General features: G+C 44.7%; 1 protein-coding gene across 3 annotated transcripts in view; it reads left to right on the top strand.

The window, feature by feature from the left end:
• Positions 1-25473, top strand: part of LOC137452072 (uncharacterized) — a 58202-nt gene that overhangs the window by 5233 nt on the left and 27496 nt on the right. Inside the window, exons 4-6 of one of the 3 annotated variants that reach the window (XM_068160177.1) lie at positions 2343-2424; positions 4711-4815; positions 5690-5756. In XM_068160177.1, coding sequence (XP_068016278.1) covers positions 2367-2424; positions 4711-4815; positions 5690-5756 — 230 coding nt within the window. In that variant the 5' untranslated portion in view covers positions 2343-2366. Of the gene's footprint in view, positions 1-2342; positions 2425-3769; positions 3890-4710; positions 4816-5689; positions 5802-25473 lie in introns of those variants that run through there. The other 2 variants (XM_068160178.1, XM_068160179.1) reach the window with 2 other exon arrangements.

Genomic DNA, 25473 nt, shown 5'->3' with positions numbered 1-25473 from the left:
TGGTCTGGCAACCAGTTCTGTGATTATCCATACTGATTTCCCAGCAGATGTTAACATCTTAAGTAGCAAAGAAAGGTAATGAATGCTTAGAGTTACCTATTGGCTTTCAACTTTTCATTAAGAGCAAGGTATAATAGCCCCCGGTTTGGAGACCCCCATCTTCAGATCTCTTGGTTGGGGACAGACATTGGAGATCTTAAGTGCTGTCAAAGCCCTTCTCTTGTGGGCTGTCAGGCAGGTTTCTGAGTGTCTGCACTGCTGGTTACAGCATGTTTTGCACTTTTCAGCTTGTTTGAGTGCGGAGGAGTTTCTTTGCTTTAGAGTAATACAAGGGCATTGCTGGGGAGAGCTGGGGTTTGCAAGCAGTCCTGAGGCCCAGCTAGGGTTTCCATTTGGGCTTTTGCTAGCAGATCTAGTACAGGAGGAGAAGGTATCTCTGATGCTTATGCTGAAAGCAAAGGAAAATTATGTTTTGAAGGCAAAGGATTTTATTTTAGTATTCTTCAGACCTAAACCTTTGAAGGTGCTGCTTGGCAGGGAGGTCAGACAGCTAGACATAGCAGAAAAGATTTTGTCTCTGAGGTCTGATTTTATATCTTTTGCAGAGTTGCTCCTCTTGCAAAAGTGAGTGTTTTGCAGAGCAATACAGGTTTTGTAGTGGATAATACTGAATTTGTAGGTTGTAATTCAGCATTTGCTGCCTGTTTGGTCTGCTTTGCCTTGAGCTTGAGTACAGCTGATGCGGGCTTCCTAATGAAACTTACAGGGATTACGTTTTGTAATGAAACAAATAATACAGGCCTGTGACACAGTGCTGAAGACTTTGAATCCTCTGGTGGTTTGCAGTTCAAATGTCTATATTACCAGAGTTAAATTATTTGCCAAGCTAAAAAAAAAAAAAAAGAGGAGTGGTACTTAAGAAAATAGAGGCAGAATCTTCATTCCATGTTTTGCACATGCCAAGTGTTATGTATGCTTGGGATGTTCACAGACTAGTAGCTATTAAAATACCTGATAACACACATGGTTTCCAAGTGTGGTGTAATGAATTGTCTGGTTTTGGCTGATAGGGATTCTATGATAGCTAATAAAAGCTGACTTGAAGTGCTAATGATGTTCCACTGTACCCATCTGTACCCATGCCTCATGTGCCTGAATGTCAGTGTACCTGAAATTATCCAGGGTGTTCAGGAGTGGGTAGATGGGATTAAAGAGACACAAGAAGTATGTGCACATATACAGATGCACACACCACAATCTTATCGATCTTGCTTGTTTTAAGAAATAAGGCTAAGAATACGCTTGAGTGTGAATCCAGATCAAACAAGGTGATGTCTGTAAAGTCTAGCACAATTTTATTGTCCTAATGTAGATTTTTCTTTCTGAGAACAACCCAGGAGACACACTGGTAGCAGAATTTTGTTATAAGGATATTACCGTTTGGAATGGTTTTTGAAATCAGTGTTTGAAAGGTCATAAGACCCAAATGAATGTGCAAATGCATAACAGAGGCTTAGTTTTTCCTTGAAGCTCATGCATGTTATTTTAAAACTCTTTAAGAAATAAATCTCCTCCATATTGATTGGTTTTGAGCTTTTTACTTGAGAGGGTGTTTGGAAACAAACTCTCCTGAAACGTTTTTGTAGAGTTGAACTGGTCTAAAATAAATGCTAATAACATAATTTGTGGCTACCACACACATCTGGGAAACCATGGCACCCACAACAGAATTACATTAGGTGGTAGCTGGGAATATTTTGGCACTGTAACTCTGAGAGAATTTGGATTTAGAATTCCAAAGTGATCCTGTTCATGTGAGTGACTTGACTGGTGTAAAGGATTAATCAACCCTTAGGAATATAATTTATACTTACTAGTGTCCTTAGCATAGTTTTTTGGTACGTCTTACTTGTGTAAGTCATGTTAAGCACAGTAGCATTTTTGCTTCAGTGCCTGATGTAGTCATGGGGCATCTGAATAAGCTGTCACTTGTGGTTGTGCAGTTCTATATGGTTTTTGCATCTGGTACATCTTCTCTGCACTGAAGAACACAAAGACAGACTTTTAAAAGTTGTTCACAACCACTCCACCCTCTGAAAGAGGAGCTACTTAATACACAATATTTTTTCATTGTTATTTTGCTGCACCTTACCCACAGTGTTTTTAATCATTCTCATGAATGATTTACTGTTGCCTTCCTATCATGTTACTTTTTCATTGTTATCTCCAGCAAGCAAAAAGCTTTCAGAGGGTTCTTTGGGGTTTAATGTATTGTTTGTCCTAGATATTTGGCATGACTTATTCAGAAACGTGTAATAAATACACAACTCCTCTCATTTCAGATTGTTTGTACAGTCGACAGATGAATGGATGACAAGGTGATGGATGAACTCTCTGTTCTAGATGAAGCTATGGAGGGTGAAGGTGGGATCTCAAAAGTAATATGCTTGTGAGCTCAGTGAAATCTGTGGAGATGCGTCATTTTAAACCAGTGGATAATGTTCTGGTTTAACTCAGAGACTTTACTTCTGGGATGTCCTTCCTGGTAGTGGCTTTAGATGTAATGCTTATGTCTCCAAAGAAGTATACTTATAAATTTTGTTGTGGTATTTGGTGGTTTCTTGTTGTTTGTTTTTTGGTTTGTAGATACCCAGTTCTTTACATTAGTAGCACCTACTGTGGCTAGAGTAGGCCTTTATTTTCCCTACTGGCTTTTCTTTCCTGGTGCACAGAGAGAGTGCTGCCACAAGGCATTTTGATAGTTGAGTCTATCTGCTGCAAAGGTAAGTCTGTGTGAGTCTCCGTGCTCTGGAGGATGTTTACTGGTTCATGTTTACTAAATACTTTAATTTTACAGAGAATGAATTGTGAGTATCAGTTTCTCTGCAGTTACCACAGAGACTTTCAGTGAACAGCTGACTTGTACAGATGAAGCCTGAAAGGTCTTCCTTTGCAGATGACAGGGAGTCCCACCACTTCCTCTGCAGAGGGTCCTGAGCTGCTGCATTCTGCACCCTGCACCCTGCAAAATGTTTGGATGGGCAGAGGGGTGACCAAGTTGGCCCTTACACCTTGCCCAACAGCGTGCTAATTCTGGTGCATGGAAAGGCATATGTTGTGACATGTGGAGGCAGATTGCTCACAGCTTACTCAATTCCTGGAGCAGCAGGAAAGCAGGCAAAGTAGCGGTGGGCTGCCAAGTCACTGCCTGCTAGGTAGGTTGGGAGTCAGTACAAACCTCCACATTCCCTGCTAGGGAGTAAACTGCTCAGTAATGTCTCTTATCCTAGCAGCAGTCTTAAAGAGGCAGCTCTGTAGCTTACTTTGGTTTGTGGCAGATTTGCCTAATGTTTACCTGTTTAGTTATTGTGCTCCAGCTCTGTAAACAGTGTTGTGTTTGCCATATTGATTCCAACCTACATATTCCTGCTGATCGATCTTTGGAAGGTATGATCAGTGCTGTGGAGGTTCATCTCCCTACATCTGTGGACTTTGCACAGGGCTATTGCACAAGAGGCTGTGCAATATACTCTTCCAAAAAAATCTGCTAATGAGAACAGGTGAATCAAAGGAGATTTACTAGTCATGGGTTTTGCATAGCAGTCTCTTTCATGGAGTGCTTCTTCTCAACAAATAAATAAAAATACCATATAAAATGAAGTCATGATTCTTAATTCTTTACTTACCATCTGCTAAGCTTCACCCATTTGCACCTTAAGGAGAGACAGGATTCTGTTCATAAATCCTGCCTTGAAAATCTCTTCGTATGTCCCCAGAAGAAGCTCTTGGTTTGTTTATTTTGGTTTGTCCTTTGGCTGTGGCTGGACACCTGATCCTGGGTCAGACTCAAACTGGCCGAGTACCAACACAGAGCAATTTACATCTCCATGTAAGTTACTTCAGTTCATTTTGGCCATATCTGCAGCATTTCCCAGAGCCAGTCATCTGTGCTTCAACTGATAGGGAAGCAAACTGAACTCTGCCTTGCCTGGCTGCACTTGCCAAGAAAAGCATTAGCTAAGCAGAAACAGCTTGTAGCTGAGGGCAAAGGTGAGCATGCATTAAGTATCCACAACTTGCTAGAGAAGGGATGCAGCTACAAGCAAAACGGGAAAGGGGAGGAGGCAGACAGCTGCCTGAGGTGACCCAGGAGCGCATGCCACACTGCTTGCTGAGAAAGGCTTTGTTGTCTCCCTGTGTTATGCCTAACTGTTTAGGCTGAGGTGCAGAGCAAATGCAGAAACCCGCCTATAGGGCCTTGACATTTTCTGGTCTGTGGCATTGCTTTGTTGCACTCAGAAGTTAAGCACTTTCAAGGTAATGTGTTGGACTTTGGTGTATATTTCAGCCCAGGCAAAACAGACATATTTGTGCAGCTGGCTATGTAGTTCCCCTCTCCCTAATGTGCAGGCCAGGGGATAGAGAGGGTGAATGCTGGAGCACCATTCTAATAACAGAATTTACTGCTGAATCACAGCTGTGAGACTGAATGAAACAAATTCTTCCTCTGTATCTAGGAAGAAGCAGGGAGCAGTGGTGGGGAGACCTTTAACTACCATCTACCTCTTTAGCACTGGCTGATGCATCTGTCTGATGCATCATGGTATTTGTATTGCTCCATTGTTCCTATTTACAATAGTGTTTGACTGGTGTGGCCTGCATTTATTGACCATATCTTGAACACAACTAATGCAAGTCTTGCTTTAGCAGAAGTCCTGCTGTGTCCACGGGTATCCCTCAAAGACAATGGACAGCATTTCATACCAGTTTTACAAGGAATGGTCTTACCAGAGTTCTTGGACTTCTCCCAGATAGGTACAATTCCTTCTTCTTCTGACAAGTCCTTTTTTAATAAATTTGCTCTATAATGTCCCCCCTGCCACAGGCTAACATGATAAAATGGACTTCCAGTTATGTCTGATTTTCTTTTCAGGCAATCTTACCTATTTCTGCGTTGGCAAAATTGTGGGATTGTGGGGCCTGAGGATGTAAGACTGAACATGTGAGATACCAGTTCTGTGTTTCCCTGAACTTTGGCAGCATTCAAAAGATTGGATTTACAGTTTGACCTCCATATCTACCAAGTGCCTCTTTGGCAAAATAGTTTTTCTGTGTGGCACACCCTGATTTTGGATTCAGCTTGGTGGGGCTGTTCTGTGGGAAGAAGTAGCTTTCTCCTCCTGCAGTAGATTCTGGTCCAGCCAAGAGACACCTTGGGTTTTGGTATGAGCTAGAACAGTCCTTTAGCAGTCCTGGCTGCTGTTAACAAGAGGCAATTATAGGAAAAAGGAACGCCTGAAGTGTAATGCTTATTTCTTTAAGTTGGGACAAGTGAACCTGTTTGTATGACAGTAGCTTAGGTCACTGTTGGAAATTTGGGTTATGTCTACTCAAAGATCATCCCTTTTCCTGGGAGGACTGAGATAAGCTCTGTGTCTGAATGCCATTCCTGTTCTTTGCTTGAAGCTTTCCCATTTCCCATTAACTGTGGAGCTTTAAAAGTTAGACAGCAAGCCTCTCCTCTTCAGACTCTCATCTTTGTTGCTTTCATGTTCTTTCTCATTCTAGCTCCCTAAGGGAAAAACCAAATGTCATTTGCAGTTCACTGCTGTGTGCTACATTTATTGACGCAGTCTTGTTCTCTTTCAGAGCATGAACCCAGTCGACCAACTTCTTATCTGTTTGACAGGCTGTGAGTGTTGTCCTGGTGACCAGCGCAGTTGTGCTATCATCATGTACAGAAGGCAGCGAAAGAGGTGCCTCGGCCTGTGGGTGTAGCTGTGCATGCAAATGATACACCAGTAAGTCATTGGGATACGTGAAAATAAGATCCAAGTCTTGGTCTATGTGTGTGAAAGATGATCCAAAAACAAAATGGAGAAGCATGCAAAATTAATAGCTGTAAAAGAAGGAATGAGAATGTGAGTAGGAGTTGCAAATGCTCAGCTCTTCTCAGCTTCTGATCGGTATACTCATAATTTAGTGTATTTGTATTTGAGACATACTTGCCTGCCAGTCTACTGTCTCTTTGCCTTTCTCTCTTTTTCTACCCACTCCATCTCTTAGGTTTATGGACACAAGAAAGAATAATGTTTGTAACACTTCTGAGTTAAATTTTCCGTCCAGACACTATGCTTAGCCCATTCATACACACAGTTCGGTACATTTACTCCAATAATTACATGAATTGATCAGACTGATTTTGTGGTGCCCTGAGACAGATTATCTCCTAGGTGCTAACAGAAAGCCCTGCTTTGAGCAGCATGCAATCCCAGTGGAAGACAAGGAACAACAGATGGAAAGAGATGGTTAAGGGAGTGTGAAGAAACGGTGAAATACCGTTACTCAGCACATAGGCAATGGTGTCAGCACACCAGCTGCCTAATGCTTGGGACAGCTTCTGCAGACTACACAGCATGTTGGGGTTTTTTGAGCTGGCTGGCTCATTTAGGTATTGGCAACTTTCAGCCATTGAAGACAATATGGAATTGAGGTAACCTAGTGAAAAACAAATCCTAGCTAGTACAGGCTATATAGAATCAGAATCTCCTGGGTCAGAAGGAACCTTTAAAGGTCATCTAGTCCAACCCCTCTGCAGTGAGCAGGGACATCCTCAACTAGATCAGGTTGCCCAGAGCCCTGTCAAGCTTCCCCTTGAATATCTCCCTGGATGGGGCCTCAGCCACCTCTCTGGGCAACCTGTTCCAGTGCTCAACCACCCACATTGTAAAGAACTTTTTCCTAACAACCAATCTAAATCTGCTCTTCTCTAATTTCAAACCATTGCCCCTCATCCTATCACTACAGGCCTTTGTAAACAGTCCCTCTCCAGCCTTCTTGCAGCCCCTCTTGAGGTACTGGAAGGTGGCAATTGAGTCTCCCCAGAGCCTTCTTCAGGCTGAACAACCCCAGTTCCCTCAGCCTGTCCTCATAGCAGAGGTGCTCCAACCCCCTGATCATTTTTGTGGCCCTCCTCTGGACCTGCTCCATCAGGTTCATGTCCTACCTGTATGGAAGCCTCCAGAGCTGGACACAGTACTCCAGGTGAGGTCTCACCAGAGCAGAGTGGCAGAATCACCTCTCTTGATCTGCTGTCCACATATCTTTTAATACAGCCCAGGACGTGATTTGCCTTGTGTTATGTGTGTGGTGGCATGGTGGGGTAGCCATGGTTGCTATGAGGTGTATGTCTGCAGTTAATCCCTGACCCAGCTAATCTTCCAGCTAATTGAGACTTGAATAGGGTTGGTTTATTGTAAGAACTGTCCTTTCTGGACATTTACTACCAGGCATAGCTCCACAGACCAACAGAATACTGTACTAGACTAAAAATCACGGGAAGGTATGCCTGATTTGCTGCCTGTCTTGTTTTGCTTATATATCTATGCCTTTATTATTGTTCTTGTCTGTGTTTGCCATCCTATTTGCTGCTCACATCTGTGTATCTCCAAACAGCCTGCATTGGAGGGGGTTTTTGTAGGAAGCATTGGGAAGGCCTATAGGGTGATGCTTCAGAGCAGGCTGTGTTTCAGTATTGGTCATCAGGGAGAAGGGATATGCTTGTGAATGACATGACTCAGTGTCTATGCCAAATCTCCTGATGGGTTATGCCACATTTTCTTGCTGCAGAATCAGACTTGCTGACCAAAGAGGAGAGGTTTAAGGGTGTTGTGGCATGGACCTTCTGTCATGTAAAATTCACGCTGCTAGCAGGCAATTTTAAATAAAACATTACTGTCCCTAAAAGAGACACAAAGTCTTCATTTCTTGCTAGTGAGAAAAAACCCAACAACCAAAAAACCCAACTCCACCAAAACAAAACCCAAACAAAACCAAACAAATAATCCCTGCCAAAAAATTCAACCAACAAACAAAACAACAACCACCAAAAGAACAAACACCACAAAGAAAGAATGTTTAAAGAATGAGGGAATTTAGGACTGCCTTGGATGTTCCAGTATGATGTGATCCTAAATCTGCTCTCATGGCAGCTTTGCACTGTGAGGGGAGCCTCAGTTCAGTTACAGAAGAGGACCCATGCTTTCTGATCAGAGGACTTGCATTTCTCACCTCTGTAACAGTTTTATCTTCTTGGGTGGCTCCATGAGCTTCAGTGACACAATGCATGGTTCTGATGGGCAACAAAGGAGACCTGCACCAGCTCTCTTGTTACAGGACAGCTGATAACCTGGCTCCCATTACACTTCTCCTTCTGCTTTTTGTTTACCTGCCCACCTGTGCCTATTGTCCTGCACTCATTCGTACTTCTTCTGTTACCAAGATCAGACTGTGTTCCTTGGGCCGCACCTAACCCTTGTAGGTATTGTGTATAATGACATTTCTAAGGGACTTGTGAAAGTCCTGTGTACCTTGATCTAGTAAGACATGACTATGTGACCCTTCCTTTGTAACATGAGTTCTTCCTCCTTTGGGAAGCCTGATAAGTGAAGAAGAAGATATTGTCTGTTGTTACAAAACACTCCTGAGACAAATGGGAATCTGGCACCAACAGCTAGCTGGGTAGTTTTAGGAGGGTAAGTGAAATGGCTGGAAAGCAGCTTTTGTTACTACTGAGTGCAGTGACTAATTGCTGTCTTCGGTTCTTTTTGAAGGCAGCAAGTTTGCTGGTTTTAGCAATAAGAGAATGCATGTGTCAGTGACTGACAAAATATGGTTGTTTTTTGTATGAACCAATCCTCAGAAGAATATAGCTACAGCAAATTCTGTGTAACATCGCATATGATGTGTTGCAGCTTATAGGTAGCAGAAGTGATCCATGGGCAAGTCTTCTGTGAGGAATGGAAAAAAAATTGGGAAGTTTGGGGTATAAGAAGCTGTCTTTGTGAAGTTTATGCCAAACCACTGGTTTTCCTGGGAGCAGTGTTAGACTCGTGTCATTTAGATGATGACACAGCTTTACATGATGACACAGTGACACTTGGCTAACCCTCCAGCCAGCTTGTGTCACCCAGGCCATTCCAGCAAGTTTGCAGGATATGTTTCATGTTCTTAAAACACCCCTGAGCATCCCTATATATGGTTCTCCCTCACTGCCCTGACACACAGTGGCTATGCCACAAGTAAGAGGACTTAGCCTTTTCCATTAATTTGTGCTGTTTCTGTTTGCAGAAAATGGTTTTATGGGGTGGGAGTAACCTAGACAGTACCAACAGGTAGCTTAGGGAATGCAGGCCACCTGGGATGAGACCTTCAAGGCTTGAGATAAGTTACAAAGTTCAGATGAAAACAGCTTTTCTAAACTTGAGTGTATACAACATGTTAGTGGCTTGCCAAAGAGGTGACTGGGACCCCAGGAAGGCAGCAGTTCTGGAGCAGGAGCAGAGGCAAAAAAGGTGTCAGCAAGCACCAGGCCCTTACAGCAAGCTCAAACCCTCCCCTTTTGCCTATGGCAGAAGCAGCCTGTCTCCATGCTTTCATCCTCTCAGCAGCAAAACCCTTGCACAGTTTTGAAGCCAAGAGCTAGCAGTGTCTCCCAGCTGTGCCGGAGCTCTGTGCTAGTGGTGGTGTCCTGGAGAGGCGAGCAAGCATGCAGGGCTCACTGCTGGGATGACTTCCCCTAGCAAGCAGCTTTTGCTGGGGCCATTGCCAGATATGCATTCCCTAAAGGCAGGTGACTCATCAACCATTTAGCTTATGCTGTGCCCTTGCAGTTCATATATATCTGAATATTTTCATGTGAGTGGAAAGTCAGACCTGTGGGCCTGGGGGCTAGTTTCTGGCACCTTTTGTGTTGGTTAACTTTTAGAAATGTATGCTGTGGTTCATCTGCTCTAAAGTGCATGTATGTGGATGTCTGAGCTACTCATTCTGATTTCCTTCCATTCTTGACAGAGAGAATTAGGCAGTACTGGTGTGCTGCTATCTTAGATGTCTGCATTTGCTTGAGAGGAAGGGCACTGCCCATGCCTTTATCCTGGTTATAGAAGCAGTCTGGATTATCACCAGACAGACTTCATGCTGGCCATGCAAGTTTAGTAAAAGAACACGAATTGCCTGTTTACTCACACGCTGGGCAAAGACTCTGGATTCCCCAGACAAGCCAGATGAAAACTGAGCAGGTAAACCTGGACACAGTCCTTGCTAGGTACTGGCCATAGGGAACCTTTCACCCTTGAGGTGATCCACCTTGGCTTGGTTGTGTGATGGATATCTGTCAGGGTTGTGACCACTAATCTGCTGAGTGAGGAGCTGGTGCAGAGTTTTGTGCCTCAAATTGTTTTTTTGCACCAAGGAGTTGAGAAAAGGTCTCAGAAAATAAATTTGAATCTCTGTACAGGTTTTCTATTGCCAAACTTGGCTCTCCTGCTGACTTTTGTCTAGTTACCGAGATTTTGGGTTTGTCCTTTCAGCAGTTGTAAAGATTGAAGTTCAATGGTTTCTATCATCCTTCAAACTTTGCTAGATTCCCATTTCCCATAACCTCCTGACAACATTTCTGCTTCATGTCCTTATCCCTTGTTACCTGCATCATTGTCTTGGCTTTTCGTAGTGTCTTCATGCTCTTGTCTGGTTTGGTTTGCTCACTGCTGTTTTATTGACCACCAGGGCATGCAACTTGCAAGACCTCTTGATTAAGTTTGATTTGGCCTTTTGAAAGAAAGCTTGAGATCTCAGTAACCCACCCAAAGAAGTGAAAAACCAAACCATTCCAAGCAAGACAGACAAGAAAATATGCAGTGGATTTTTCTGTGCTCTCATAAATAAAACTCAGACAATCACATGATTGTGGTGAAGAGGTTATTAAATTTATGAATATGAAATATGAATTATGAAAAATATTATTTTATTAATTATCAAACTATTAATAACCGATGAATCACCAACTTATATACATGTTCTAGTGCACGTTCGTGAAATACATTCCACAACTGGCTTAGTGTTATGATTATAACGTAATTGAACTATCTATAAACCCTTTCTATATTTATATAACGAAGGGTGCAGTTCCGCCGCTTAGCCACTAGATGGAGACTCGGCGGGACGCGGGCGGCTTCTGGCTATACACAGCAGTATTATAATCTTTCTATGCGTCAGCGCTTACTCTGCTAGACGCGGATACTTTGAACTGAGTGCTAGTGGGTGGAAAGCACGTGGACAATATTCAATCCCCTTCAGACAACAGGGATCGGTCCTGGTCGGGGTCGGTCCGTGGGATCGGCCCTCAGAAGTCGGCTCGCACGGCACGGCGGGACGACGGTGGCCGGTAGGTGGGCTCGAACGACGGAAGCAGGCGAAGCTACGGGGGTCGGCCCAACCACGGCGGTTCTCGGGGCTGATGCAAACAGCCTCAGGGAGAGAATGCGGCTGCGTTAGGCGGCGGATTCTCTTTACCGAGGTTAAAGGAGCAACAGGACTCTCGTAGTGGTCCCGGGTCCGGTGCAATACAAGCACGAACAACGCTCTGGTTTTCCCTGGAATTCACAGGGCTCAGAGCGGCACTCGGCGGCTCTGAGAGAGCGGCACTCGGTATTGATTAAGTCCCTTCTCCCCGGCAACTGGGCAGATCTTACCCGCGGGGGTTGGTCCAGTCCTCCGGTGGCACGATGGGCTCTTCCGATCGGCACGACTGGTTGTAGCAATGCTGAGCTCCTCAGGCTCAGCGAAGGTCCTCCCTCTGGGCTTCTTCAACAATGCAGAGGCTTCCAGTATGCGTGCATGTATAACAGAAGCTAACAACGATAAGCTCAATGGCAAAGGCTGCAGCTCGAGACTTACTCTCTCGAGCAAGCACAGAGACAAAGTAAATGAGGGGGCAACGTGTTCACCAACTGGGGTGATACTTATAGATTCCTCGAGGCTGGGCTTGACCAATGGGCACTCTCATAAGCAACTGGCTTCAGCCTATAGAAAGCGTGAAGCTAGAATTATGCCCATACTTGGTGTAAGCACAAGCACTGCATGCGCTGGGTGCGTGCAAGCCTGGCTAATGCCTTGGCTTTTGTCTTCCTCCAGGAGGAGGGGGAACTTGCCCGCATGCTGGGACAAGATTCAGTATTGGGGCATAATGTGCCTTCACCACATTACCACCCCCTTGCCCATGGGCATGTATAAGCCTCGAGTATGGATTACCCTTAACAAGATTTATCCCATATAGGTTAAACTGTATCATACCTGTTTGGTAGATTACACTTTCAAACATAGTGACTTACAATACCTTAGCACTATATGAACAGTATACAAACTTTAAACTATACTCTTAACAGAGCGAGCTGTCTTAGCAGTGTGGAACAAATGTTTGTTCCGAAACCAACATTGGTACTCTCAATTATCTCCCACCACCCCCTTGACTGAGTGATGGGGTTTGATTCCCATATGACACTGAAGCTATCAAAGTGTCTATGGAGTTTGTCAATTTCCCACCCCCTTGATAGGATGGGCTCTGTCACTATGACAGGACTTCCTCAGTATTGAAATGAGGAATAATCTCTTTCCACTGCTTCTTTTATCAATTTAGTGAGTACCGTTTTTGCTACTTTCTTTCTCATCCTTGGTTCCAAGCCAAATACAACTTCCTCGGGACATTCCATTTTGAGGAGTACCCAACACCATGGATCTAGTGAGTCAGGTGAATCTCGTGAATTAGCGCATTCCCTGTCACTCTGCATGTTTTCTTTCCCTCTACTGGGGTTGCAGGAACCTCGTGAGTGTTGTTTTCCAGTGCAGTATTTATATCTGCCTGGGTTGGTGGAAGAGGATGCTTGAGAGCGTTGCTCTTCCCTTCTCTGGCCATGCGGTATCACTTTATGGCTGGCAGTGTATACCTTTTGCCGGTGTCCCTCCTTGCTGGGTCTGTGGTCCCTTCTGGAACTCTCCCTTTCGGAGGTCTTTTCCTGGAGCTTAGCTTTCAGGATGCTGCGGGGTTCAGCCTTATTGGCTTCTATAGCAACTTGGCTCTTCCACAGTTTGCGGTGATGCTGTGGGCTAGACTCACATCCAGAATCTGAGTCTGATGTGGTGCTCTGTGTGTCTCTGGGATCGCAGTAAGCTCTGTTGCTGGGATGCTGTGCAAGCTGTTGTCGACTCAGCTTGGCTACCTTATTGCAGGAGCTTCTGTTTCCCTGGTTATCCCTTGGTCTGCCATGCTGTGGGAAACTCGGTCCGCTGCTGGCTTTGGAGTCATCTCGTGATGCTAAGTTGAATCTCACCTTCTTCTTGGGGATTCGTTGCTGGTTGAAGCTGGTGGCTTCATTGTTATCATCCGGTGATGTGGAGCCTGGCTTGGCTTGCTGCACTGGTGCTGTAGCTGCTGACCTGTCTGGTGTGGGTGAGCTAACATTGCTCATGCACTGATGCTGAGCAGCTGCTGAATCAAAATCAGCTAGCTTCTGCCTGTCAGCTGGAGCAGACAGAATAGGAGAGCCTGGCTCTCGTGTGTCATGTGCCCTGGCTACTTCATAGGTAGCATGTGATTGCCATTGAGACTTGAAAACAGACATGGTCTCTTTTATGTGCAGCTCAAATAAATCATGAAGTCTCTGGCTTTGTGCCTCTGACTTTGCCAGTTCCCTTTCCAATTGGGAAACTTTTTGGTCAAAGAATTTAATTTCCTCCTGCATCTGTATAATACAAGATGCCATCAGGACAGCGTGTTCGCTGCTGGGTTCGCTTAGCTTTGCGAAAATGCCATCTATATTTTTACAATTTAATTTTGCCCATTCCAAGTCTGGGGCTGTAATTTTGTATCCCAAGTTATGGAAATATTTCACAGCTGTGCACCCTGCTCGCTGCGCCATATTGTGGTGAAGAGGTTATTAAATTTATGAATATGAAATATGAATTATGAAAAATATTATTTTATTAATTATCAAACTATTAATAACCGATGAATCACCAACTTATATACATGTTCTAGTGCACGTTCGTGAAATACATTCCACAACTGGCTTAGTGTTATGATTATAACGTAATTGAACTATCTATAAACCCTTTCTATATTTATATAACGAAGGGTGCAGTTCCGCCGCTTAGCCACTAGATGGAGACTCGGCGGGACGCGGGCGGCTTCTGGCTATACACAGCAGTATTATAATCTTTCTATGCGTCAGCGCTTACTCTGCTAGACGCGGATACTTTGAACTGAGTGCTAGTGGGTGGAAAGCACGTGGACAATATTCAATCCCCTTCAGACAACAGGGATCGGTCCTGGTCGGGGTCGGTCCGTGGGATCGGCCCTCAGAAGTCGGCTCGCACGGCACGGCGGGACGACGGTGGCCGGTAGGTGGGCTCGAACGACGGAAGCAGGCGAAGCTACGGGGGTCGGCCCAACCACGGCGGTTCTCGGGGCTGATGCAAACAGCCTCAGGGAGAGAATGCGGCTGCGTTAGGCGGCGGATTCTCTTTACCGAGGTTAAAGGAGCAACAGGACTCTCGTAGTGGTCCCGGGTCCGGTGCAATACAAGCACGAACAACGCTCTGGTTTTCCCTGGAATTCACAGGGCTCAGAGCGGCACTCGGCGGCTCTGAGAGAGCGGCACTCGGTATTGATTAAGTCCCTTCTCCCCGGCAACTGGGCAGATCTTACCCGCGGGGGTTGGTCCAGTCCTCCGGTGGCACGATGGGCTCTTCCGATCGGCACGACTGGTTGTAGCAATGCTGAGCTCCTCAGGCTCAGCGAAGGTCCTCCCTCTGGGCTTCTTCAACAATGCAGAGGCTTCCAGTATGCGTGCATGTATAACAGAAGCTAACAACGATAAGCTCAATGGCAAAGGCTGCAGCTCGAGACTTACTCTCTCGAGCAAGCACAGAGACAAAGTAAATGAGGGGGCAACGTGTTCACCAACTGGGGTGATACTTATAGATTCCTCGAGGCTGGGCTTGACCAATGGGCACTCTCATAAGCAACTGGCTTCAGCCTATAGAAAGCGTGAAGCTAGAATTATGCCCATACTTGGTGTAAGCACAAGCACTGCATGCGCTGGGTGCGTGCAAGCCTGGCTAATGCCTTGGCTTTTGTCTTCCTCCAGGAGGAGGGGGAACTTGCCCGCATGCTGGGACAAGATTCAGTATTGGGGCATAATGTGCCTTCACCACAATGATTTCCTAAAAATAACACCCATAGTGAATGTTTTGGTAGGAATAATGCTGACCTAGTTTGCATGTTGTCGACATGCAAAAAATAAGTCAGTGAGGAAAACCCAATTGCCTGATGTTGTGTTTGCATTTGCTGAACCAGATCTGAATTGAGAGGTAGTTAATTAGATCTCACATTCTGCTCTCAGCTGCTCCTCTGGAGTTTCAAGGAAGAGGGAAAGGGGGTATGCTCATTGGCAGCATGACCTACAGTGGTTGCTTGCCTTCTGTGGGGGCTGGACATGTGTGTTATGCCTGTGTGGTACGGTCGGTGCAGATCTGCACGAGCACAAGTCTCTTTCTGTAGACTCAGTCCAGGATGTTCATGTCTGGAGAAAGGACAATATATTTCTTTGGTAGGAAGACCTGAATTTATGTATAGGAATTTAGCTTTCTGTCTCCATTAGTGAAGAGCATCTTGCATTAGTCCCTCTTTGCCAACTCCTTCTCATTCTGTCTGGGGAGATGCTGCTGTGGTGCTGACCTAGAAGTGTCAGTGACAGCAATGACAGCAGTCATCAAGGGTTGGCATCAAGTTGGCATCCTTCACAGTAATGGAAAGCCTCAGGGACCCATGGTCACTGGTCTGGTGAGTAATATTAGTTAAAAGGAAAGGTTAGTGGATCTGGCTTATGATGGGGCCCACTAGGATCTTCTGGAAAATGAGGAATATGATCATAGCCAAAATGGATCAGTAGTAGAGGCAGAAAGCAAAGGTCTCAGAGGTGTGTACTCCAGGGCTGACCAGCCTTTCTGTCCATCTGAGCCACATACCACCATCATTACTACATGATTGCATGGCAAAGGATGTGCTTTCCATCTCCTGGAGAGCTGGCTGAGGGAGACATATCCTGTGTGGTTCACCAGTTGGACATGGCATTGCCTCATCCAGGCCTCCCTAGCTTCCCAGGTGTGATGGATGTGCACTCTGTCTGCAGCTGGATCCCATTGTGACCAGGCTTAGCAGACCTTTCTGGATAATTTCTTCTTGGTATAATGTGAACCAGCAGTCCTTGATCCAGCATAGCGTCTCTGCTGACAGCCCAGGGGCAGGAGCTGCCTGTGAGTTGCTGAGAAAGCTGCTGTTGGCTCTGGAGGAGCAAGCAGGCCACCCTGCTGCGGGATCCTGTCCTCTACAGCTTTGGCACATCTCAGCCTCTCCATGGAGCCATGACTGCCTGGCCTGCTGCTTGTGCTGAAATGAGGGCTGCAGTCCTTTCCAGACTCTGAAGTGAGACCAGAGGCCTTTTGGAGCCTGCTTTGTGCTGACCCAGAAAAAACTCTGTCATGACTAAAGGATGCCATTGCTTTCCCTTAAGATTATATCCTCTTTTCTTTCCCCTCATCCCCCTCTCTCATGATAACAATTCATGAATTTCTGGCTCTAAACAGTCTCAATGCTGGGAAATGCTCTCATTCAGGCAGAGAATCTGGGGTCAGCTGTTGTAAGAATAAATCAAGCCTTCATTGAACGCAATGGACAAGCCTTCAGCAGGATGGAGTATTTTCCTGTCTTGTTTTGTTGATAATGAGTCCAAAAGTTGACAGGCATTTTGTGGACAGCACCTATAGCTTCCTGATGGCTAGATGCAGGCATTACTGATTCAGGGAAAATAAATAACATGAAATACTGATTGTGATTTTAAAATAGCATCTTTTAACATAAGATGTGGCACACAGTTACAAAGACCTGTACCTCTATGTTCAAGAGTATCTAATTTGTGAGATGTTACACTATGAAGACAAGGCTTACATTTTTTTTTCTCATTTCACACTTAAAAATAACTGCTTTTACATACAACATCTAATTATTTAGTTGTGTATGCAGATTAGATAGTCATTTACATGTTGTCATCAATGACAGCAACTAATAGCACAGACAGTTATTTCCAGGCACATATGGTAATGCCAAAGATTTGAAAGATCAGTCAGTACCTGTCATACATATCAATATCTCCTGATCTCTTCCCTTCAAAAAATGTTAGAATAAATTAGTATCACAATGTACATCTGCTTCTTCTTGGAACTTGCTGTATCATGGCAGATCTGTTGTGTTGTATGTTTTGTCTAAGACTACAGTCCAGCTTGGAGTTTCTGATTTATCTGCATGTGATGGTCCCCTGAGACTGGGAAGCAAGAGGAAAAAAAAAATGTTAATATGCATTTTAATAGTTGTATTTACACATGCAAAGGGTGGGGGAAGGCAAGTGCACACATGAAGGACTTGGGTCCACTTGTACAAAGTGGGATCCATAGCCATTTTGATCCAGAAGGTATTTTACAGCTCTTGGACTTTCCCTTTGTGTAGACCTAAGTGGTTATGAAGGGTAAAATTAGTAGGAATCACGGCTAGGGAGTGCCTCATTCATCATAAAAATCAGTGCAGTCTTCTTTATCCTGGTATAAACCACGTTTTGAGCATGAAAGCTTGTATTTTGCTGACATTTACCCATTTTGCCCCCCTGAAGTGTGAAGACTGTGGTAACAACCAAGGAGACCTCAATGAACATGTAACTATTACTGAACTTGGAAGCTCCCCATTAAAACCCTGCGCAGAAAACACCACTGAAACCCCTTCATTCAAAGAAACAGCCTTCAAGGCAGCTGCCTTAAAAGCCAGTGATTCCATTCTCTGTCAAGATCAGCTATATTAAATTGATCTGCAGTTCATGCCATTTTCAGACCTTGCTGACTCCAAGGCATTTGTTGTCATATAGCCATGGAGCATGCAAACAACACTCCACACCATTATTTCCTGCTCATTAAACAGATGTGTACACCTAAGAGACTAAATATTCTCTCTGAAATTAAACAAAATAGTTGCTTGTTTAAATCCTGTGTTGGAATGTGACCTTTAATACTCTTTTATTAATTTGAGCTTCAAGAGTCTCAGCTCTTGATGTGTGTGGAGATCTGAGGTCATGACAGTACAGATAATGTGCTTGTTCAGGATTGGAAAAAGTCGTGGTTCCTTTTTTGATTTCCTTGATATTTAGAAACATCCTTACAAATTGCCCAATTTTGGTTCCTCAAGGACCATCTCTTTCTTCTTGGTGGGGAAAAACTTGCTGTGAGTGATGAAGACTGGCAGAATGCTTGTGATAAAGGTGGCAGAGGAGCACTGCCAATGTGCTGTGCAGCTCTCAGGAGCTGGGTTAGTGTCTGATTCTTTATATAGCGCTTCCTCCGCTTTGCTGAGGAGTGGGAAGCAATGGAAAGATGAGCTACATCCTGATACTGGCAGCAGATGAATGCATTACAAGGGCTCTTTCTTTTGCCTTGCATGTATCTGTTGCCTCCCCTGCCAAGATTTGCACACCTCTTGCTTTGATGGTATTTCCTTCATTCCTGTAAGAGAAGAACAGGTCAGAAAATGTTGAAACCTCTTCTGGAGCTTCCACATCATGCAACAGTGCTGAATTTTCTAGTGCTGCATAAATGCTTTTCTGGTTTAGGAAGAAAACATGGTGATGCATTGTAAATGTTTTATCACCATGTATTTGGGAGGCCTACTTTATTCAGCCTGAACTCAAGCTAATAAAAATTTAATGCTTCTCTTTGTGCTCATGCAGAGTTCCTCCCCAGGGTATTTTTCTGAAACAGCTTCAGAGGATGATTAACTCTCTCCTAGGACCCTTTTGGGTTCCTCTTGCTGCAGCAAACCCCTCACTGTTGCTAGCTGGCTCCAGTGTCTAGGGGTTGCAAAAAACTTTCAAAACTGACCTTTTTACAGTGTGATGTGGCATCTGGATATACTGAACTTTACCAGGCCTAGCGGCTAAACCAGCTCCCTGCTTTACTGTGGGGAGGGAATGGAGCATACTCAGATTGTCCAGAAGTGAGAACAGAATTTGCTAGATGCTGAACATTTCTGAAAATGTGATTCTTTTAGGTGTTTCTTTTAAGTGTCTATACAAAAGCTGATATCTTCTCTCTCACCTCCTCTCCTAAATAACGTGTCTGCCATGTCAGCAATGAAGTTAACGACCCTGAGTTTTGTTATTAACATACCCTATCCTCTATAAGAACTCCTTTGACAGTGCAGGTGTGTCAGATGTTCCTGCTTTTGTTTAGCCAGAGATACCCACCGTGAATGTCAAGTGGAGAAATGGCTGAGGTTTGGTCTTGAGTCTTAAACATGCCCAGCTCTTATTTGAGAGGTCTCAGGATGTCCTGGAAGCCAATCTGTAGTTAGGAGTTTTAGCCTGCAGATGATGTGTGGCAGATGTGCTTCTGGAGCCCTGTCAGTATGGTGGGGTGAAGTTGAAACATGGGGGACTGCAAATTGCACAATCACATGCCTCTTGCAGCAGCAGGAAAAACATACAAATGATGTCATGTGGATTTTCAGTCTCTATCTTGGCATATGCTGATCTGTGTAGGGCAACTGCAGGCTATTAAAACACCCCCAGGGAGTGCCAGCAACCCAAAGTGAGAGGAACAGGGTGTGGTGAGGCAGTTGGTGTGGGCAGGGAGGATTCTGTCTCGCAGCTCAAAGGTAAGTCAGTAAATTCAGCAGCTCTGCAGCTCATGTGGCAGAGTGCTCAGGCTCTGCCAGCTCCTGAAGTAAGAGGGCTCATGGTGGCAGATGAAGTTGACAAGCCACTATCCATCATATTTGAAAGGCCATGGCAGTCTGGTGAAATTCCTGCTGACTGGGAAAGGGGAAACATAGCCTCCATCTTCAAAATCCAGCTGGTGGATGGTCACAAGTGGTGTTTCTCAGGGCTCAGTGTTGGGACCACTTCTGTTTAACTTCTTTATTGATGACCTTGATGAAGACATAGAGAGTGTCATCAGCAAGCTTGCAGATGACAACAAGTTAGGTGGCAGTGTTGATCTGCACAAGGGTAGGGAGGCTCTGCAGAGGGACTTGGATAGATTGGATCGATATGCCAATGTTAATGGGATGAGCTTCAGCAAGGCCAAATGCCAGGTCCTGCACTTGGGCTGGACGTGGCTGATGCTGGTCTCTTCTCCCAGGTAATCAGTGATAGAACAAGAGGGAATGGCCTTAAGCTGTGACTGGGTAGGTTTAGACTGGACATTACGAAAAAAAAATTTCACAGAAGGAGTGGTCAGGCATTGGAAGGGAGGTGGTTGAGTCACCAACCCTGGATGTGTTCAAAGGGTGTTTAGATGTGATGCTTCGGGATATGGTTTAGGGGTGAACTTTGTAGAGTAGGGTTATCAGTTGGACTTGGTGATTCTGAGGTCTTTTCCAACCTGAATGTTTCTGTGAGAAAGTAAAAAAAAAAGAAAAAAAAGGAAGACCCTGGAAACTATAGGCCAGTCAGTCTCACCTCTCTGTCTGGCAAGATTGTGGAGCAGACTCTCCTTAAGGCTTTGCTAAGGCACATGGAAAATGAAGAAGAGGTGACTGATGGTGAACAACATGGCTTCACCAAGGGCAAATCATGGCTGGTGCATTTGGTGGCCTTTTATGATGGAGTTACAGCATTAGTGGATAAGAGAAGAGCAACTAATGTCATCTACCTGGAATTGTGTAAAGCATTTGACACTGTCCCACATGACACCCTTGTCACTAAACTGAAACAGCATGAACTTGAGGGATGGACCACTCACTAGATAGGGAAATGGCTGGGTGGTTGCACTCAGAAAGTTGTGGTCAACGGCTCTTTGTCCAAAGGGAGTGACAAGTGGCATCTCTCAGGGGTCAGTACCATGACGACTGTTAAGCTTCTTTGTTGGCGATATGGACAGTAGGATTGAGTGCACCCTTCTCAAGTTTGTGGATAACACCAAGCTGTGTGGCCCAACTGACACAATGGGAGGAAGGGATGACATCCAGAGGGACCTAGACAGGCTGGAAACAGGGGCCAGTGCCAACCTCATGAAATTCAACAAGGCCAAGTGCAAGGTCCTGCACCTGAATCAGGGCAATTCCAAGCACAAATGTACGCTGGGCAGAGAATGGCTTGAAAGTGTTCTTGAGGAGAAGGACTTGGGGGTGTCAGTTGATGAAAAACTCAACACGAGTCAGCAATGTCCTCCTGAAGCCCAGAAGGACAACCCAGCTGTATCCTGGGTTACATCAAAAGAAGCATGACTAGCATGTTGAGGGAGATGATTCTCTCCATCTACTCTGCTCTCATGAGACACCCCCCCCCTTTAGTGTACTGCGTCCAGTTCTGGGGCCCTGTAATGGGTTGGGGCAGACCCCCTCCCCACCACGCACAAAAAATAATGACTCAGACAAACAGATTGCAAAAGTGATGGAAAGTTTAAATAGAACAGTGAGTGCGTGCAGAGAACTAGAGATACAGTGATGAGAGAAAAGAACCCAAAACAGACCCAGAGAAACCCATCCCTACCTGGGGGTACACCCGAGACCCCCAGGGCTCCCTCTTCCCCCTCCCATTGCTAGGCTAGTCTCAGCTGGCCAGATCTGAGACTGCCCATCCCCCCGTGGCCTTGGGCCTAGCAAGGCCCAAGGCCAGGAGATCTCTCCCCCATGTTACCGACTGACGGAGGAAGAAGAAAAGAGCAAGTGCCAGACCCCGCCGCGAAACTTATAGTGGTGCAAGGGATCATGGTAGGAAATAACCTAATTTCCTGTGTCCACCCACTGGGCTGGACTTCTGGACACAGGAAGCACCCTGTAGCAGAGGGCACCCAGCCCAAACTACGACAGGCCCCCAACACAAGAAGGACATTGAAATGTTGGACCAGGTCCAGAGCAGGGCCACAACAATGACCAGAGGGCTGGAGCACCTCCCTTATGGGGACAGGCTGTGAGAGCTGGGGCTATTCATCCTGGAGAAGACTCCAGGGAGACCTAATAATGGGCTTCCAGTACCTGAAGGGGGCCTACAAGAAAGTTGGGGATGGACTTTGTACAGGGGCTTGTATTGATAGAAGGAGGGGTAATGGCTTTAAGCTGGAAGAGGGTACATTTAGATTGGATATTAGGAAGAAATCCTTTACAATGTGGGTGGTGAAACACTGGAACAGGTTGCCCAGGGAAGTTATGGATGTGCCCTCCCTGGAAGTGTTCAAGGCCAGGTTGGACAGGGCCATGAGCAACCTGGGCTAGTGGAAGGTGTCCTTGCCCATAGGAGGGATTTGGGACTAGATGACCACTCTATGATTCATATGGTTCTATGATACAGATGTGTGTAGGAAGTTTCCTGTGAAGTTGAACCTAAATTTTTTACTGCTGGAAAGAATCAAAAAGTGCAAAGGAATCCTGTCAAACTAAGCCAGATGAAAAGACTTGAATAAAATAATTTCTGGTGTGTCTGTCCAAATGGAGATGGAATATTCATAATACAAGCTTTGCAAAAAGAACCCCTCTGGATAACCTCATGGATCATCTTGAAGAGAGAGATGGAGGTGGTTGAGGTAGTGCATTCTTTACCACACCAGCGAACAACATCCATAATTTATTTTTTAGAAAGCTCTTTCTATCCCAATGATAGCAAGCAGCATTTAAATTGTAGCTTTCTTTTGGCAGACCTGCCTCTGTAAGCCTTCCTTGGCCAACTCTTCAGATAGCTCATAGGATTAGAAACCAAGCTGTTGTGTGGCTGCTTTTCTAGGGATATGATCAGACCGACAGCCCATTGCACTGCAGTGCTTTCTGTGGCATAAACACTTCCCTTAGCTGCTATTCAGGACGTGGGCTTTCTGAGCACTGAAGTGACAAGGGTGGACTCAGAGTAGTAGGAGATAAGGCATGAAAACTACATCTGGAATATTTTTTCTTTTGTGTTTTTTGATCCCTTTTGAGGCAGAGAGGCCAGGTCTCCTGTCCTTCAAACACCTCATTGGCACAGCATACTTCGCAGTTTGGCATGGGGTGCATGTTGTCTATATTGTTTATACAGAGATATGTATGGTTAGAGAACAAGGTCAGACGGTATTCCTGCTGCCCATGGAGGACTCTGGAGGCCCTGGGCAGACACAGATTTTGTCAGTTTCCTCTCTTTGCAGCCCTGTTGATTTCCAGAGTGGCTGCTTTCCCTGGGAACTTCTTGTCTGTGACAAAATTGGAAAATAACCCTCAAACCAAGGTGCACAGGGTGAGGGAATGGAGCTGACAGACTCCATTTCCTGTCTGACCTGGGTCTGTGGACCTCCTTTTCCTGTGTCCCCTACAGGTGCCAGTGCCGCGCTGAGGGCTGTGCCCCTTTTGCTCCACACCAGTAATGCCAAACCAGTTGTTTGCCTCAGTGAGTGGGAATTCCCAGCTTGGTCCCTGTTCCTTTACTAAAGACTAGGCTGCTACTTCAGGAACTATTGCTTTATTCTACTATTACTAAACAGAGAGGATGTTTTTAATGCAGGGATTTTTAGGGTCACTTTGAACATCCCTATTGTTTGTATTTCTGCAGTTCATCCATAAAGTTATGGAGGTTGTGTGATTCATTTATTTATTTATTACTACTATTGTTTTTGTCAAAAGGGGAAACATCTTCCTACAAAAGCAGTTCTTGTTTTATTCTGAAAAAAAGCCCAAAATAACAAAACAAAACCTAGAATTAGGTAAAATCCCCAGGAATTAGCTAAAAATGTTTCAAGAGAATGGCAAAGTAGGTTATTAATTAAGTGAAAATTCAGGTCAGTTTGGAATGGGGTCCTCACAATCAGGAGAAAAACAGAGGCGGTGCAAATTGTACATCATAGCCAAATGAGTTTTGTATCTGTATTGAGGGCAGGAGTGGAGATGGTGTTCAGTTCTTTGGGGAACTTCTTCTTAGGACTTTAGAGCAGTTTCTGAGACTGCTGGGACCATGCAGCCTGTCTGTCAACCCATCTGTCTATCCTCTCCTAATAAACTGAATTCCTCCAGTTCCAGACAAATCTGAAGCAGGACAGGTCTCAGATTAGCTTTTTTTTTTTAAATGGGATGAAAAATCAGTGGCTAAGTGGAGAAGAGCTACTCAGGTAAACACACTTCTTTCCCTTTTGTGGCAGCTGTGGCCATTGGGCAGCAGCGACAGCTCCATGTTAGCTCCGACCTGCAGCTCTTCAGGGTAACAGATATCAGGGAGGTGATGTGATGCAGCCTGGGGAAAGGACACACTGCAGGGAAGCAGCTTTGTTTCAGCTGTTACTATGGGAAACATTGCTTGTATTAAATATTTGTGCTGCTTTATTTACTCTTGCACACACAAGTTATGTGGCGAGTAAATGAGCAACAGAGGAAGGAAACCATGTGTGTGTATCTTCAAACTGAGCTGCTGGGTGGAGTCTCTGGTATCTAATACATGTTGAGTTCAAGACATGTTTTATTGCTCAGCAGGAGCAGTGAAGGTCTGTCCTCCCTCCTCAGCAATGCATTTTCATGAAGCATGCAAGGATGTTCTATTTTGTACCAGCCACCCTCTGTCACTTTGGTTAAAACTAGCTTTCAAATTGGTAAAAAATTACTTAGAACCCACTTGAGTGCATCAGATGAACACAGACATGCACACAACCTGTGGCTGTATTGTTTAATTTCTTTAGGAAATGAGGTTATCCTTAGGAAATAGGAATAAATATATGAGTTTTGCAGAGTGAGAAAGAGCTGGTTTTGCACAATTAACAAAGTCACTTCTTGCATCTGACCATTATGACACTGCCAGCTGTAATGTCAGACTGGAGAGGAAGATATTTTTGGCTTGCTTGTTTGTTTGCTTGTTTGCTCTCTCTCCAAAAGGTTTACTTTGCTTATAATACAGACTGGCTGTTCTTTGATCACTGAAGAAATCAAAGATACTGTGTGTGGGTGGAAGAACGCATTGCTGGCCTACACCATAGTTTGCAAAGTGCTTTTGCATGGATTTCTATCCTAAGGAACGACCATGTTTCTGTGCCATACACTGCATGTTTTATCATTATAAATTAATATTCCCTTCTGCAGTCTTTCATTACTTTGGTTCAAAGTGGTGAGAGTACCAGCATATTGTGGAAACAAAGAAGGAGGTGAAAAAACTCAGATCTCTCTTCAGATACTGCAAATCCAGCCTGTGTATTAGGACTCAAGCATATTTCATATAACAGATGCTACTGAGCACAAAGTTTCCGTTGTATATGCCTGACTGTGTTCATGTGGAGTCCTGCAAAGCAAGCAGGAGCATCACTGCATTGCTGAAATTGGAATATTAATGCAACTGGACTCTTGCAAAGTCATTTCATTTGAAGTGCTAATAGTCTGACTTCATCTGATTAGCATCCAGACCAAACAGCTATTGTTCAAGTCAGGCACACAATGCAGTTATTATGAAGTGATGTTATCATTATAAGGGAAAAAAAAAAAAGGGAAGCAGCAATATAAGGAGTTAAGTCAACAGGGAAACAGTATAAAAAATTATCTGAGATACTCACTTGTTTAATGAAAAATCCCAAAGACAAAGGAGTTACAGTTTCTCTGAGGTA

The sequence above is a fragment of the Melanerpes formicivorus genome, unplaced genomic scaffold (genome assembly GCF_026170545.1).
Source record: "Melanerpes formicivorus ecotype bairdi unplaced genomic scaffold, bMelFor1.0.p_v2 SCAF_48, whole genome shotgun sequence".
NCBI lineage: Eukaryota > Metazoa > Chordata > Aves > Piciformes > Picidae > Melanerpes > Melanerpes formicivorus.
This window is presented reverse-complemented; position numbering and strand designations above follow the sequence as displayed.